Source organism: Poecilia latipinna, unplaced genomic scaffold (assembly GCF_001443285.1).
Source record: "Poecilia latipinna isolate Pla-1442-1.1 unplaced genomic scaffold, P_latipinna-1.0 Scaffold467, whole genome shotgun sequence".
Taxonomy (NCBI): domain Eukaryota; kingdom Metazoa; phylum Chordata; class Actinopteri; order Cyprinodontiformes; family Poeciliidae; genus Poecilia; species Poecilia latipinna.
The window spans coordinates 304,945-318,058 of NW_015113083.1; the positions used below are offsets into that span (position 1 = coordinate 304,945).

Sequence of the window (13,114 nt, forward strand, 5' to 3'; positions counted from 1 at the left end):
CTATGATCAAGGTTAATTTGTCTGTATACATTCTCCTTAGGGGTGTGTGTGTGTGTGTGTGTGTGTGTGTGTGTGTGTGTCTGTGTGTGTGTGTCCAGGTGACAGCTGGAGAGGCACCAGCAGCCCAGAGGGATAAGGGTGGAAGAAAATGGATGGATGGATGTTATGATCAGCAGCTGCTCAAAACATAAACAGCCTTTTCATTAACTTTGACACTCATATGAGTAAAATGTGCTAACGCCGTGTTAGTCATACTTGAGTACAATTTTTCGGTACTTTACCCACCTCCGTTAATTTCCAAAGTAATTTAATGTGCATTTCTTAAAGGATTTAGTTCCGTGCTTACTGTATTTATTTGGTTCGCAGAAAAATGTCGCTAAAAAGCTCTCTGGTTGACCATCACCGTAACCGGAAGTAGGTCGGCGTGACTCATCTTGTGTTGTATCTTTGTTACAGGACGTAGAGAAGCTGGTGGTTGTATTTTTGATAAACAGCGCCTCTCTGTGGTCACAAATGGTCTCTAGCTGTCACTATTTTAATATATTTCTTTAAAAATGTGCTACAGTGTGAGGCGGGCCATTTTTGCTAACTGACAGAGTATTTATTTCAGTTTGAGGTTACAGGAAGTAGTTGTTGTGCCGCCAGCTAGCAGCAGTGTTTACTGCCTGCGCAGAGGAGCAGAAAACTGTCAACTCATGTTGGTTCGGAGTCCATGTTGACTTCCAGAGCAGCAGCAGCCGTAGCAGCGGGCATCACTCTCATCACCGTGGCCGAACACATGAGCTCCGTGGCGGGAACCGCTCACTGTGGGCTCCGTGGGTCGCAGGGCTCCGGCAGCCCGAACGGGAGGCGACTGCAGCGGCTGGTCGGAGTCTCCGGCTGCGGTCCGAACCGGGTCAACGACCTGCTGCTGCTACGGCCCGAATCAGACGAAGAGAGCTGCTCCGGAACCAAGGAGAGGGGCAGCAACAGACACGTTGTCTTCTTCCATGGAGACATTCAGGTCAGATTTTACCCGGGAGGTTTTTGCTCCTTCCCGCTGCTCGAGGTCCGCCAGGGGCGTTACTAAGCTGCACAGCTGAAGGGGGTTGGGCCCAGAAAATAAATACAACTATGTGACGAAAATTATTTTCAAATAAAAGCTAAGATTTCAAATATTAATAACACTGCAAAGGGAAAGAAAAAAATACGTTCATCTAAATCAGTCAAAACATGAGTTTCACTCAACTCACAATTGTATCCTGATACAATGAAAATTACAGAAACTGAAAAAATAAGGAAACATTTGGACAGTATGAAAGTAATTATTTCAGCTGTTTTCTGGATGTAAGTAAATGAAGAATTTTGAGCTTCTTGTGTTGAATAGTGCATGTGTGTTGGGGAATTCACAGTGTGATGCTGCTTCTGGACAGGTATCACAGCCCGAGTGCAGATATTTATTTTATACTACAAGTGTTGACAGTTAAAAAAAAAAAAAGACTCACAATTGAGAGTAAAAAAGTTAATAGTAAATATTAATATTAGTTGACATAAGCCTAAACATGTGATCACAGTAAGAAAAATGTTAAACATAAATGCTGCATTTATGTTTGTGTCATTTTATTCAAGGCAACTGATCTGTACATCAGGAATCGGCTAGTAAACCTGTTCTGTGATCGATTGGTAGTGTCTCCATCCTCCACTAGGGGGCGTTCGCCTCTAGGGAAGAACATAACATTTATTCAGCCTCTGGTAACATTTCCAGAGCAGCTCTTTGTTCCGGCTCAGAGGGAGCGACTGGCTGTGGTCTCGACATCTCCAGCTGGGAAACGCTCGTCTCCCTCCATTGTTTACTCACAAACACTGAGTGTTTTCACATTCAAGAGTTTTGTTTGGTCTAGAATAAAAAATAAAGCTTTGGGTTTTAGTTCAAAATATGAAACTGTTTAGTATGTGAAGTAGGATCATGAATATGTTTATAGTTGGTTTAATCTGCAGTAAATCTCATATTTCTACCTTTATAACAGATTTCATGCATCAGCGCCGACTGATTGCTGCTGAACTCGTTTCGTTTTGACATCAAACCGTTTTCCTTCTCCTTTGACCTCCAGTGACCCCACAGCGCTCCATTTCCCCTCAGTTTTCCTGACTTACAACCCGCTCATCCATTGTTAGCGGCTCATTAGCGCGTTAGCATTCCCGTGGCATCCCGGTTTTCCCAGAGACCTTTGTCCTGTGGGATGCTCTGACGGTGACGTTAGCATGTAAATAACCTGAATGAGGTCGTTGTGCTCAGTCCCGCTCGGCCCTGAAGAGACGCTTGGGATGAAACGGGTCAAAGGTCACCGGGTCGCTGGGCTCTGAGAAATATGGGAGACCTGGTTTTAATGGATCTGAACTCAGAACCTTTATGTTCTGGTTTCTGAATCTTTGGATTGTTTGATATGATGCTTCCTCTGTGTTTCTGCTGTTTAAATCCAGAAACGTTCCTGATTTCAGCCTCAGGCCGACTTTCAGGAAACGTTCAGACTCAAACTGCGGAGCAATGGGGGTGTGAAAACTTTACTGCACTCAGAACATCATCTAACAGCTTTTTGTTTTGTGCTGTTTACAGTTAGAGTTAAAATCATGTTTCTGTAATTTTATAAACATAAAATGTGGTTTTTAAATATCTAAACTTCAAATGTTAATTAGCTGGTAAATTAGCTAGCCTGCAGTCTGCTGCTGAACAGCAAAGCTGCTCGTCTCTTAGCAGCTGTAGTTTTAAAACCACAACACCGTAATTAGAGTGATGGATGGATTTATAACCAAATACTCAAATCTTTTTCTCCAGTAAGGCATTTTAAGGATCTAGTAACTCTTCAGAGGGTTATTTAGTAACCCTCCTGAGGATCCCTCAGGCGTACTGTGAGCTGTCCACATTATTTGAGATTTCATCAAAGAACCTACATTTCCAGTGACAAATTCCTTCACTTCCCACAATCCCAATGGATACTAGCAGGTTTGATGAGCTAGCTGGGGCCTGCCAACTGTCAGTGCGGCACAGCAGCAGATGGATTGTTACGTGATGTAAGATGTGAGGCTTTGAAAGCCTCCGTCTGTCTGACAGACACTCAGCCTTAGCATTTCCTTCAGAGACCAATTAGTCGACTAGTCAATTCTTTTCTCTGCAATTACTTTTTTCTGGGCCAGTCGACTAGTCGCAATCACATGACAAAACAGATTTTTCCAAAGAAATGAAAGAAGGTGGACTAGGTGAGTTCGTCAGAAAGCTCAAATTGTATAAAAATGTAAATAATTTAATAATAAAGAGAAACTGTAAATTATAGCATAGGCTACCACAATAGGGGCGTTGCGCGGCGCGGTGGTTAGCGCAGCGCGGTGGTTAGCGCAGCGCGGTGGTTAGCGCGGCGCCCCGCATACAGAGACTTTAGCCCGCGGTAGTCAGGAGTCCGACTCCCGTCCTCCATCCGCTGGGCCCAGGCCTCTCTGCCCCCTTACAGTCAGATTGCTGTTAAATAAACTAGTCCCAAAAATAAATCCTTTAAAAAAAAAAGACTACCACAGTAATGTGCGACAACGCGGCTTGATGTCAGGCTTTTTTATCCCCCAACTGATCAGCGTCATCCTGCGTGTTGAAGCTTTTAACCTGGCAGCTTTACGCTCTTGTAAAGAAAAGGTTTGACTACATCTGGAAACTAAGTCCAAGCTTCATCCTGAGGGTCTGATAGAGGCGATGTCTGCCGCCGTCTGCATGTCGGTTCAGAGAGCCGCTGCTGATCAGCGGAGCATCGGGAGGAGGAGCAGCAGGAGGAGCAGCAGGAGGAGCAGCAGGAGGAGCAGCAGGAGGCAGCGTTGAATTCAACTGTAACCAAACGGGATCCGTTCATAATAAGTTTGGTTTGTGATGTTCCAACAGCACCAGTGGTCAGTGTGATAATTTGACTCCTATACGAGTAACTACCCAGAGATCATCAGCATCAGCCGCGCTTACGTCACTATGATGTCACCGCGACTAGTCGACATCGACTCGACTATTATCATGATGTAGTCGACCTTAAAAAATATGTAGTCCTTCAACCCCTAACACCTAGTGGTTATTTTGTGAGGTTGCACTCTGGACATTGAATTAAAAGCTTTTGTTTTTTTCCGTTGGCAGAACTTCAAGGAGGAGATGGCCCTGCAGCCAGAGGCGGCTCAGTGGCTGTCCTGGAGTCTGGAGCAGGTGGCCCTGGTTCTGGGCCAGCGGTTCCCCAACAGGAACATCTGGGTGGTCAAAGCCTCCCGCATGTACCTCAACAAGTTCAGCTGCTACCAGAACTTCGTGGAGAGCAACATGTTTGGCGCGCCGGAGCACACCGCCAACGGCGGAGCTTTTCACCAGCTCAGGTTGGTTCTCTTCTCCATCGGCCAGCGGTCGGTCCAGGGATCAGTCGGTCCGATTGGACCCAGGAGGTTCTCCAGGCAGGAACATGAACGGAGGAAAGATCTGGGGAACAAATTCCTACTTCCAGACTCTTTCTGTCGTTTGTTCAGTTGATGAAGATCTGCTTTAGTAATCAACTTCACTTCACCAAGAAACCCAATGACTGTCCATCCAACCGACTGTCCATCCAACCGACTGTCCGTCCAACCGTCTGTACATCCAACCGTCTGTACATCCAACCGTCTGTACATCCAACTGTCTGTACATCCAACTGTCTGTACATCCAACCGTCTGTACATCCAACTGTCTGTACATCCAACTGTCTGTACATCCAACCGTCTGTCCATCCAACCAACCGACTGTCCATCCAACCGTCTGTCCATCCATCCTGGTTCTGACCTGTTGAATATTGTCTGGACCGTATCAGAACTCGAAATGGTTAGCTTCGTTACTGTGTTGTTAGCGTTAGCATAAAGTCCAGAAATGAACAGAAAACCTGCTGAGTTCTGAACTAAAAGCTGCAGAAATCTTAATTTCATTTCAACGCTTTGGATGTAAATATGATAATGTCTGTTTGAACCTTTAAACTCTTCAGGAAGTAGAATCAGAGCTGATGGTCCTCCAGATGATGATGATGATGATGATGATGAGACTCTTCTTCTCCTGTCAGGTCGCTGCTGACCAACGCCATGGAGCGGGCCAATCTGTCGCCTGCAGGGGGCGCCGGCGGCCTGCCGCCCGGGTTCTCCCTGACCCTGGTGGGCTTCAGTAAGGGCTGCGTGGTTCTCAACCAGCTGGTGTACGAGCTGCCCGGGGCGCGCGCCGACCTCAACATGGCCGCCTTTGTGCGGCGGATTTCAGACATGTTCTGGCTGGACGGGGGCCACCCGGGCGGCAGCCGCACCTGGGTGACGGACCGCGAGACGCTGCGGGAGCTGGCGGCCAGCGGCATCTCCGTGCACGCGCATGTGACCCCCTACGAGGTGCGCGACCCCATGCGGGCCTGGGTTGGCCGCGAGTACGGCGTGTTCATCCAGACCCTGGAGGAGCTGGGCGCCTGCCCCAGCAGGAAGCTGCACTTCCAGGACGAGCCGCCGTCCATCCAGAACCACTTCCGGGTCATCCTGGAGTTCTGAGTTTTGGGTTTCGAGTTCTTCCTGTTTTGGTCTTAGAACTTTACGAACGTGATCGGAAACATGTTTACATTTGATGAAACGTGAAAAATTCATGTTAATTTAATATTTAACCTAATTATATCTGATGTAGCATTCAGAGTACAGAGGACCAGAAATGACTAAATTAAACATCAAGTTAAATAAATAAATGTTTGATTTAATAAACATAATAATAACCATTGCCCATCAATGGTTCTTGATGGGCAACTTTGACTGCAGGCACAGGAACCATAAATAAACACGATTAATTTTATGCATCTAAATTATTAATTTTCACATTTTATAAAGTGTCATAAATAAATACACATGTATCTATTTGATGAGCCAATATGTAATTTTGTCTCTTTTGGCCCTCCGTACTGGAGGTAAACAGCCTCCTGGTTCATTCCTTCAGTCTGAACCCAGGGTTTATTTTTCCTCCTTTGATGAACAGAACTCGACCCGACTCGGTAGAACCTGTAGGTAGAACTGTGAGCCTCAGAACAGATCCGACCCGGGAAACAGTCTGGATCAGAAGGCCCGGTCAGATCATCTGCATTTTGGGTTTTTAAGGACTCATTAGGACCGGCTGTGAGGTTCTGATCCGGTCAGGCTGTGGCTGGTATCGGACCAGTTCTGATGGGCAGAACTGGGAATGTAGGGAGGAGGACCAGAACCAGTTTGGATCGGGCCAGCCAACCAAACATCCAGTTCTGGTTTCAGCAGCTGAATGTTGATCAATTTTTTCATCCTGAAATTAAAACTGTTCAATAAAATCTCTAAATGATTGGCGTCCATGATGATGAAGCTCCTCCCCTCTTCATCACCTCCTCTTCCTCAGTTAGTGTGACGCCAGCAGCTCGTTTTCCTGTTTCTGCTGAATGTGACTTCTGATGCATTCCTTGCTGTCGTGCTGCTGGTGCCCAGCAGGGGGCGCCACGGGACAGACACGCCACACTGATGCCGTTTTCTACAACTTTAATGAGCTTTTCCAGTTTGCTTTGTGACGCCTACAGATTAGCCAGCAGTTATCAGATTACAGATTATTTCTTCTGTTGAAGATGTAATTACGCTCAAACATTAAAAAACATAAAAATAAAGTTACATCCTTTCAGCCGTTGGTCTCTGTGCTTGTGGCTGATTTGACTGGAACAGGAGGAATCAGCAGAACAAACATGTAGGTCCAGTGAAGCAGCTGATGTCAGGCCGGCTCCCTGCGGCGGCGGCGCGGGGTGTCCCGGGACGGGGCGTCCTCACAGAGCCCTTTGTCCCCTGCGGTGAGGTCATGAGGTCAGCCGCTGTGGCACGCCGTCTCTCTCACTTCCTCTGCTCCCTCGTTTCTCTCCTGCAGCTGCCCAACGACTCAAACTCCTTCAGATTCTTCCTGCAACACTTTTCTACTTCCTTCAGATCCTTTCAGCATAAAAGCCTCCTCAATCAGCTGCTTCCCTCCACAATTGGCCAACATTAAGACATGAGCTCATTGTTTCATAAAACATCCAGAATCAGTCCAGCACATAAATAACATTAATAATAATAACAACAATAGCAGGCCTGTGGCAGGCGGAGCGGCGCCCTGAGATGATCACTCTGGAATGGCTGCAGACACGCCCCTTCCTTCCTGCACAGGAAGTAAGTGCTACAGAGAAAGAGACGTACGGAGGCTGAGCGGCGCGAACACGATGCTAACTGACAAACACAAAAACTAACGATCAGCAAAACCCAAACTGCAGGAAACAGAAACGCTGCTAGCTCCTCCACTGAAATCCTCCAGACCACCAGGGGGCGCCGACCACCAAACCATCTGGAGCCAGGCCCTCAGGAGGAAATTTGGAGGAAGGAAGAAATACTTCACATCTTTTTCAAATAGTTTTTTAGAATATAGAACAGCAGCATATTTTCGTAAGTAATATTACCGACTGCAGGCTCCCCCTAGTGGAGCGGAGGACTGAGTTTACAACGTTTCATACCGGATGTCTTTGCTGTTTTCCATTTTGTTTGTTTCCTTCGTAGAGTTTTTCTGTTTTTGTTTTGAAATATCATCGTTCAAGTGTTTGCAGCTAGTTTTCGGCGTTAGCTGCGGCTGTTAGCCGCCGTACGTCCTGACAGGAAACGGTGTGCAGCGCGGCGTGCGAACATCAGCTGCTCTACAACTAAACCCTGAGCTACGTTTGGGTGCAGAGATCCGGCGGAGAGCGGCCGGCGTTAGGAACGGTTCTGCTGGTGACGGCAGCAGGCGGCTCTTCCAGGTGACCTCGACAGGTTTTCCTACTTTAAGGCATAGATTCAAACTGCATAGATTTCCCTAAATAGATGCTGCAGTGCAGCCGTCATGGGGGAGGCGTCCAGCAGTGCTGCTGGACAGAAACAGGAAGCCGTTATCTTTGGTTGGACTGGAGGATCAGTGAAGCAGATTAGAGCTTCTGGAGCTTAAAACTATTTAAAACAGAAGAAGAAGAAGCCGTCTGCGCCGCGTCGCCTCAGGCGTCTTCAGAAGTCGCCGTCTCCGGTCGTCTCCTCCTCCAGGCGGAACCTCTTGGCGTGAGAATGGGGCGAGTCTAGAAAGTTCTCCTTGTCCTCCAGCGGCGCCGCCCACTTGGCGCCGCAGCTCCGCTCCCGGACGGGCCGGACCAGAACCGGCTCCGGGTTCAGGCATGGCGGCTGCTGCCACAGCCACGGGTGGCTGAGGCACTCTGCGGCACTGGGTCGGTCCCTGCAGGCCAACCAGAGGTCAGAGGGAAACAGGTCATCAGAACCTTTGGCTGATCCAGATCCACATTGACTCAAACATTTATCGCTCCAGAAAAACGTCTCCAGAGGTTCTGAAAAGTGGCTAAATTTGGCAAGAAACTCGCTGAGAGAGCAAAAATAATAACAACAATGATAATAATGATAATAACAACAGACTTTCCCAGTAGTCCGGTCCGGTCCGGTCCGGTCCCGGTTCTGTACTCACTCTGGCGCCTTGACCAGCAGCTTCCTGATGAAATCGACGGCGAGTTCGGAGACGCGGCTCAGCGCGTCGCAGCTGTAGTCCACGTTGACCTGCGACACGTTCAGGTACGTCTCCTGCTTGTCGTCTCCGAGGAACGGCGACTCGCCCGTCACCAGCATGTAGGCGATGACGCCCACGCTCCTGCAGGCGGAGCCGACAGCTGGGTCAGAACCAGAACCACAGCAACACCGGATACTCGTTCAACGTTTCTCTGATGTTTCGTAATGTTTCATATTTCAGGTGAACAAACTCGGTAAATTAAATCTAACTGGACGTCCTGATACTGTTGCCATGGTTACCCCGGCCCATAACTCACCACAGGTCCGTCGCTGTGGTGATCGGCTCGTAGTTCAGAACCTCTGGAGCTGAAACACAGGAAGTCATTCAGAGCGTTTCATCACTTCCTGTTTCCTGTGCTGACAGCAGGACTGGATCAGCCCGAGGAAACGGTTCCAGTTTTAAAACAGATGTGAAAAGTGTGGAGTGCACCCGAGGTCAGCCCCTTTCCCCTGAAACCCAAAACCAGCAGAAAGAAAACCTGGAATCTGCTTTCAGTTTGTTACCATTGTTTGATCACCGGGTCACACCGGGCCGGACCGGGTTGGGTCTTACCTACGTACTCGGGCGTTCCCAGGATCTCTCGCAGCTCGCCAGCCGTCCCCAGGCGGCGGGCGAGGCCGAAGTCGACGATCTTGATGTCGCCCGGCGGGGCCAGGCTGGTCAGCAGGATGTTCTGTGGCTGCAGGAGAAAATGGAGGACTAGTTCACCGGACCGGGTCAGCATGTTTACCCAGCCATCGCCATGGCAACACACTGTACTGAGCGTTCTTCTAACAATCATTAGCAGGCCGACTCTCCACTCTGACTAATATTTGCTTTCAGAACCATCAAAGAATCAAAGAGGTCTGGTCCGGTCCGACCCGGTGAGCCCGGTTCAGGTCAGGTTCAGCCGCCGCTCCCTCTGGTCCGGGCTTTAACTGGACCGACCCAGATCAGCAGAACCTCAAATCAGATGGATGAAAAATCTGCAGAGAATGGAACAGCGTTTCTATTGGTCGCCATGGGGATGGGCGAGCGTTTCTATTGGTCGCCATGGGGATGGGCGAGCGTTTCTATTGGTTGCCATGGGGATGGGCGAGCGTTTCTATTGGTCGGGTCGTGAAGCGGTTCTGGTCCGGAGAACCGGTCCAGCAGCAGTTTGTTCATTTGCTGCCACACCAGAATAAACGTTTCATAAACTTTAATAAATGAAATAAAGTAAATAAATTTAGTTTAACTTTTTAAACATGGAGTCAGAAAATTAAACATTAAAAAAGGAAATTGTACCAAAGAACCCAGAGAAAGTCTTAATGCTTAAATGACCCGCTTCATGTTCTGGTTCTGGTTGTGTGTGTGAGACCTTGAGGTCCAGATGGACCAGCTGGTTCTGGTGCAGGTGTTGGACCCCCTCCAGGGTCTGTCGGATCAGCCGGGTCACCTGGGCCTCAGGCAGCAGCTCCTCCGAAACGCACAGGTCGAAGATCTCCCCGCCGGCGGCGCTGCAGACAGAACCGAGTCAGAACCGGGTCAGAACTGAGTCAGGACTGTAACCCGGCGGGCCCCAGGTCCACTCACTACTCGAGCAGCAGCACCAGGTCGTGGTCGGTCTCGTGGGCAGCGTACAGGTTGACGACCCGCGGGCTGTTCCGGGCCAACTCCAGAACCGCCATCTCATGGACGGCCTCGGCCCGGCAGTCCCGGCCCCGCCTCCTCTTCCTCAGGAACTTGGCGGCGAACTCTTTCCCCGAACTTTTCTCCACGCAGCGCTTCACCACCGCAAACTTCCCCCTGGGTCAGAGGTCAGAGAAAACCCACTGAGGACCCGGACCCGGTCAGAACAGCAGACCCGATTCCCCGGAACCGTCTGTCTGCAGGTTCTGCTCGTCAGCTACAGTTCTGTGCAAAAGTTTTAAACCAGCCAGACTTGCTGCTGGTTCTGGTTCTGATCCGACTGGACAGGAGGAAACTATATTTATGAAAAGGAAATATATAAAAATATTAGATTTATTAAAATAATAAAAATAGATTTTCTGGGCAGAACAAAAGTAATTTTATGTGGAAAAAAAACAACAACAAATCATATTGATGAGAACGCCGTCACCATGGCAACACAGATCTTCAGACAGTCTGTGGATTTGTAGATCCAGATCAGGTTCTGATCATCAGAACTGGATTCAGTTCCTCCCAGAACCAGTCGGTCCAGTCCAGTAGATCTAGGCCACCCAGATGCTGCAGCTCAGATCAGAACCAGATGTTCTCCACACAGACGCTGACCACATCTACTGTCTCCACCTCTAGACCAATCTGAACCAATCAGAACCAATTGGGCCAGGCGGTTCTAGAATCATCTCAGGACAAGAAACCCAGAAAACCAAACTAAATCCTCCAGGTAGAGGTCAAAGTTCACTCTGATGCTAACAGGCTAAATGTGACGCTAACAGATCCACTCTGGGATCGGCTGGTGCTGCCTGGCAGCCAGCGGTCCAACTTCCAGTCCGGTCCAGTTGGTTCCTCCAAACTGGATGATGCAAACGCCGCCTGATCTTAGATCAGCTGGAAGCTTCCTCCACTTCCTGTTTCAGACCTCTACTTCCTGTTTCAGACCAACATGGAGTCCAGTTCTCCTTTCTGCGCTCTGGTTCTTCCTCACACCGATCACACCCAGCACAGCGCCAGCAGCCTTCACATGACCGCAACAGTGGTTACCATGGTTACCGCGGTTCCCGGTTAAAGTCCAGAGTCCAAAGCATGGCGGCCAGAGCAGCAGACAGGTCATAAATCAGCAGTTAGTCAGGTGGCAGGCTGGTTCCTGTCTGCTGATCAAAACCTGATCACAGAAAAAAACATTCCTCTGAAAACACCAAACAAAAAGAATCTGATTCCTTCTGATGGGTCCAGTTGGATAAACCATGAGAACCTGGACCGGGTCGGACCGCACAGCCTTAAGAACAAACACTGGGTTTATAGAAACATTAAAATATAAATATTAATATTTAAGCCAGATTAAAACCCACAATATTAACCTGCTCAAACCAGGACGACCAGAACCAGAGACCCAAACAAAAAATAGATTCACAAATACAAAAATTATCATAAAAACTGAAACCTTAACAGGAAATATGGCAGAAATATAATTTTTTTAATCTTTATGTTTAAGCAAATGAAGGTTTTACCAATCATAAACTAAAAACAGATAATAAAATTGGTAAATTCTGCTGTACTTAAGCTGTAATATGAATTAAAATGTTCTATAACGATTCTTATTTCTGTAATAAAAGTTTAATAAATCATTTCCGCTCTCATCTCTCTAAATAATTTACATTTTTTACTTTTTTCTCACTTTCAGATCAGATCATGAGCTAAAGACTCATTAAAAGCTGCGAAATGTCCCTTTACTGCAGAACCGGAACTATCAATATGAGGTCATGGTTCAGTTCGGTTCAGGCCAATCAGTAGAACCGAACCCGATCAGAACCGAACCGCTCACCTGCCCAGCTCTCCGGTCACCTCATAGGCGATGTCCAGCGGCTCGGAGCTGATCGGGGTCTGGGTCTCGGCCAGCAGCCCGGCGGGTAGCCCGCTGCGGCTGTCCAGCCGCCTCCGAGACATCCCCCGGTCCTCTGGTTCCCCGGTCCGGTTCCGAGAGTTCAGCCCTGCGAGAGAGCAGAACCGAGCCGCACGGCTAGTTAAGGCTGGTCACCATGCTACGGGTTAACTCCGGTTAGCCAACTGTCGCCAAGTTAGCTCGACGACTTCTAAAGCATCCGGTCGAAAAGTGAGTTCGAGCGGTTCGGTTCCTCTCGGTTCCACCTGGCCGAACCCACCTGGCTGTGAAGCGATCTGAACGGCTGGTTCTGGCTCCTGTTAACCTGGTTCGTTGGTTTATCCGGAGCCTTTTCGATCATTTTTACATCCCGTTTGACACCTTTCAGACACGTCACTGCACTGCGGCGCATGCGCACTGGCGTGTTTGGATAAAAGTTTCAACTGTTTTCTTTCGAACAGCCATGGGAATTCCGTTTCCTTCCCGGGATCTGAATCATTTGGCGAATGTCTTTCCATTCCTGCGGACCTTTACATAGATGTTGGTAAAGTAAAAACTGACCTCAAGTAAAAGTACTTGAGGTCAGTTAAGAATATATCGAAGTTCTCACTTCGATATATTCTTACATCCAAGAAACTACTCAATTAAGAGTTAACAGTATTTGGCATAAAGGCTACTTGAGAAATGGGTCATGACATCTGATTTAATGTTTTAAAATTATGTAATAAATAAAAAATAAAACCTTTTCACAAGTCATTTAGGAATTATCTGATCTCCTGGCTGAATTATAATATATATACATCATGGTTTTTATTTTTGCTCTTAAACAGGTTTATAATTCAACACAAACAGTAAAATTCGACATTTTTAAATGTAAATCAATTTCCATGAAGAAACATTTCAATTTACTCTTTATTTAAAATCTCAGCAGGAGTTTTGTTTCAGTCACAACTTTGTTAAAACTGTTTCTGCTCTCA

General features: G+C 47.8%; 2 protein-coding genes across 2 annotated transcripts; one reads left to right on the forward strand and one right to left on the reverse strand.

The window, feature by feature from the left end:
* The first annotated feature begins 126 nt into the window (after positions 1 to 126).
* cunh2orf69 (chromosome unknown C2orf69 homolog) lies at positions 127 to 6,656 on the forward strand. Its single transcript, XM_015039334.1, has 3 exons — positions 127 to 1,003; positions 4,139 to 4,368; positions 5,076 to 6,656. The coding sequence occupies exons 1-3, from the start codon at positions 713 to 715 to the stop codon at positions 5,539 to 5,541; spliced, it is 987 nt and encodes a 328-aa protein (XP_014894820.1). The 5' UTR covers positions 127 to 712; the 3' UTR covers positions 5,542 to 6,656.
* stk17b (serine/threonine kinase 17b (apoptosis-inducing)) lies at positions 6,525 to 12,676 on the reverse strand. The gene is made up of 8 exons (XM_015039330.1): positions 12,418 to 12,676; positions 12,081 to 12,246; positions 10,169 to 10,381; positions 9,954 to 10,092; positions 9,167 to 9,293; positions 8,871 to 8,919; positions 8,516 to 8,695; positions 6,525 to 8,272 (listed from the first exon to the last, which is right to left on the reverse strand). The coding sequence occupies exons 2-8, from the start codon at positions 12,200 to 12,202 to the stop codon at positions 8,050 to 8,052; spliced, it is 1,053 nt and encodes a 350-aa protein (XP_014894816.1). The 5' UTR covers positions 12,203 to 12,246; positions 12,418 to 12,676; the 3' UTR covers positions 6,525 to 8,049.
* Between the last annotated feature and the right edge of the window lie 438 nt (positions 12,677 to 13,114).

Coding starts and splice junctions, on each gene's coding strand:
- cunh2orf69 (XM_015039334.1), top strand. CDS start 713: ATGTTGACTTCCAGAGCAGCAGCAGCCGTAGCAGCGGGCATCACTCTC. Junction 1,004..4,138: donor TCTTCCATGGAGACATTCAG/GTCAGATTTTAC, acceptor TTCCGTTGGCAG/AACTTCAAGGAGGAGATGGC. Junction 4,369..5,075: donor GGAGCTTTTCACCAGCTCAG/GTTGGTTCTCTT, acceptor TTCTCCTGTCAG/GTCGCTGCTGACCAACGCCA.
- stk17b (XM_015039330.1), bottom strand. CDS start 12,202: ATGTCTCGGAGGCGGCTGGACAGCCGCAGCGGGCTACCCGCCGGGCTG. Junction 10,382..12,080: donor GTGACCGGAGAGCTGGGCAG/GTGAGCGGTTCG, acceptor CCTCTGACCCAG/GGGGAAGTTTGCGGTGGTGA. Junction 8,696..8,870: donor ACCACAGCGACGGACCTGTG/GTGAGTTATGGG, acceptor CTCCGCCTGCAG/GAGCGTGGGCGTCATCGCCT.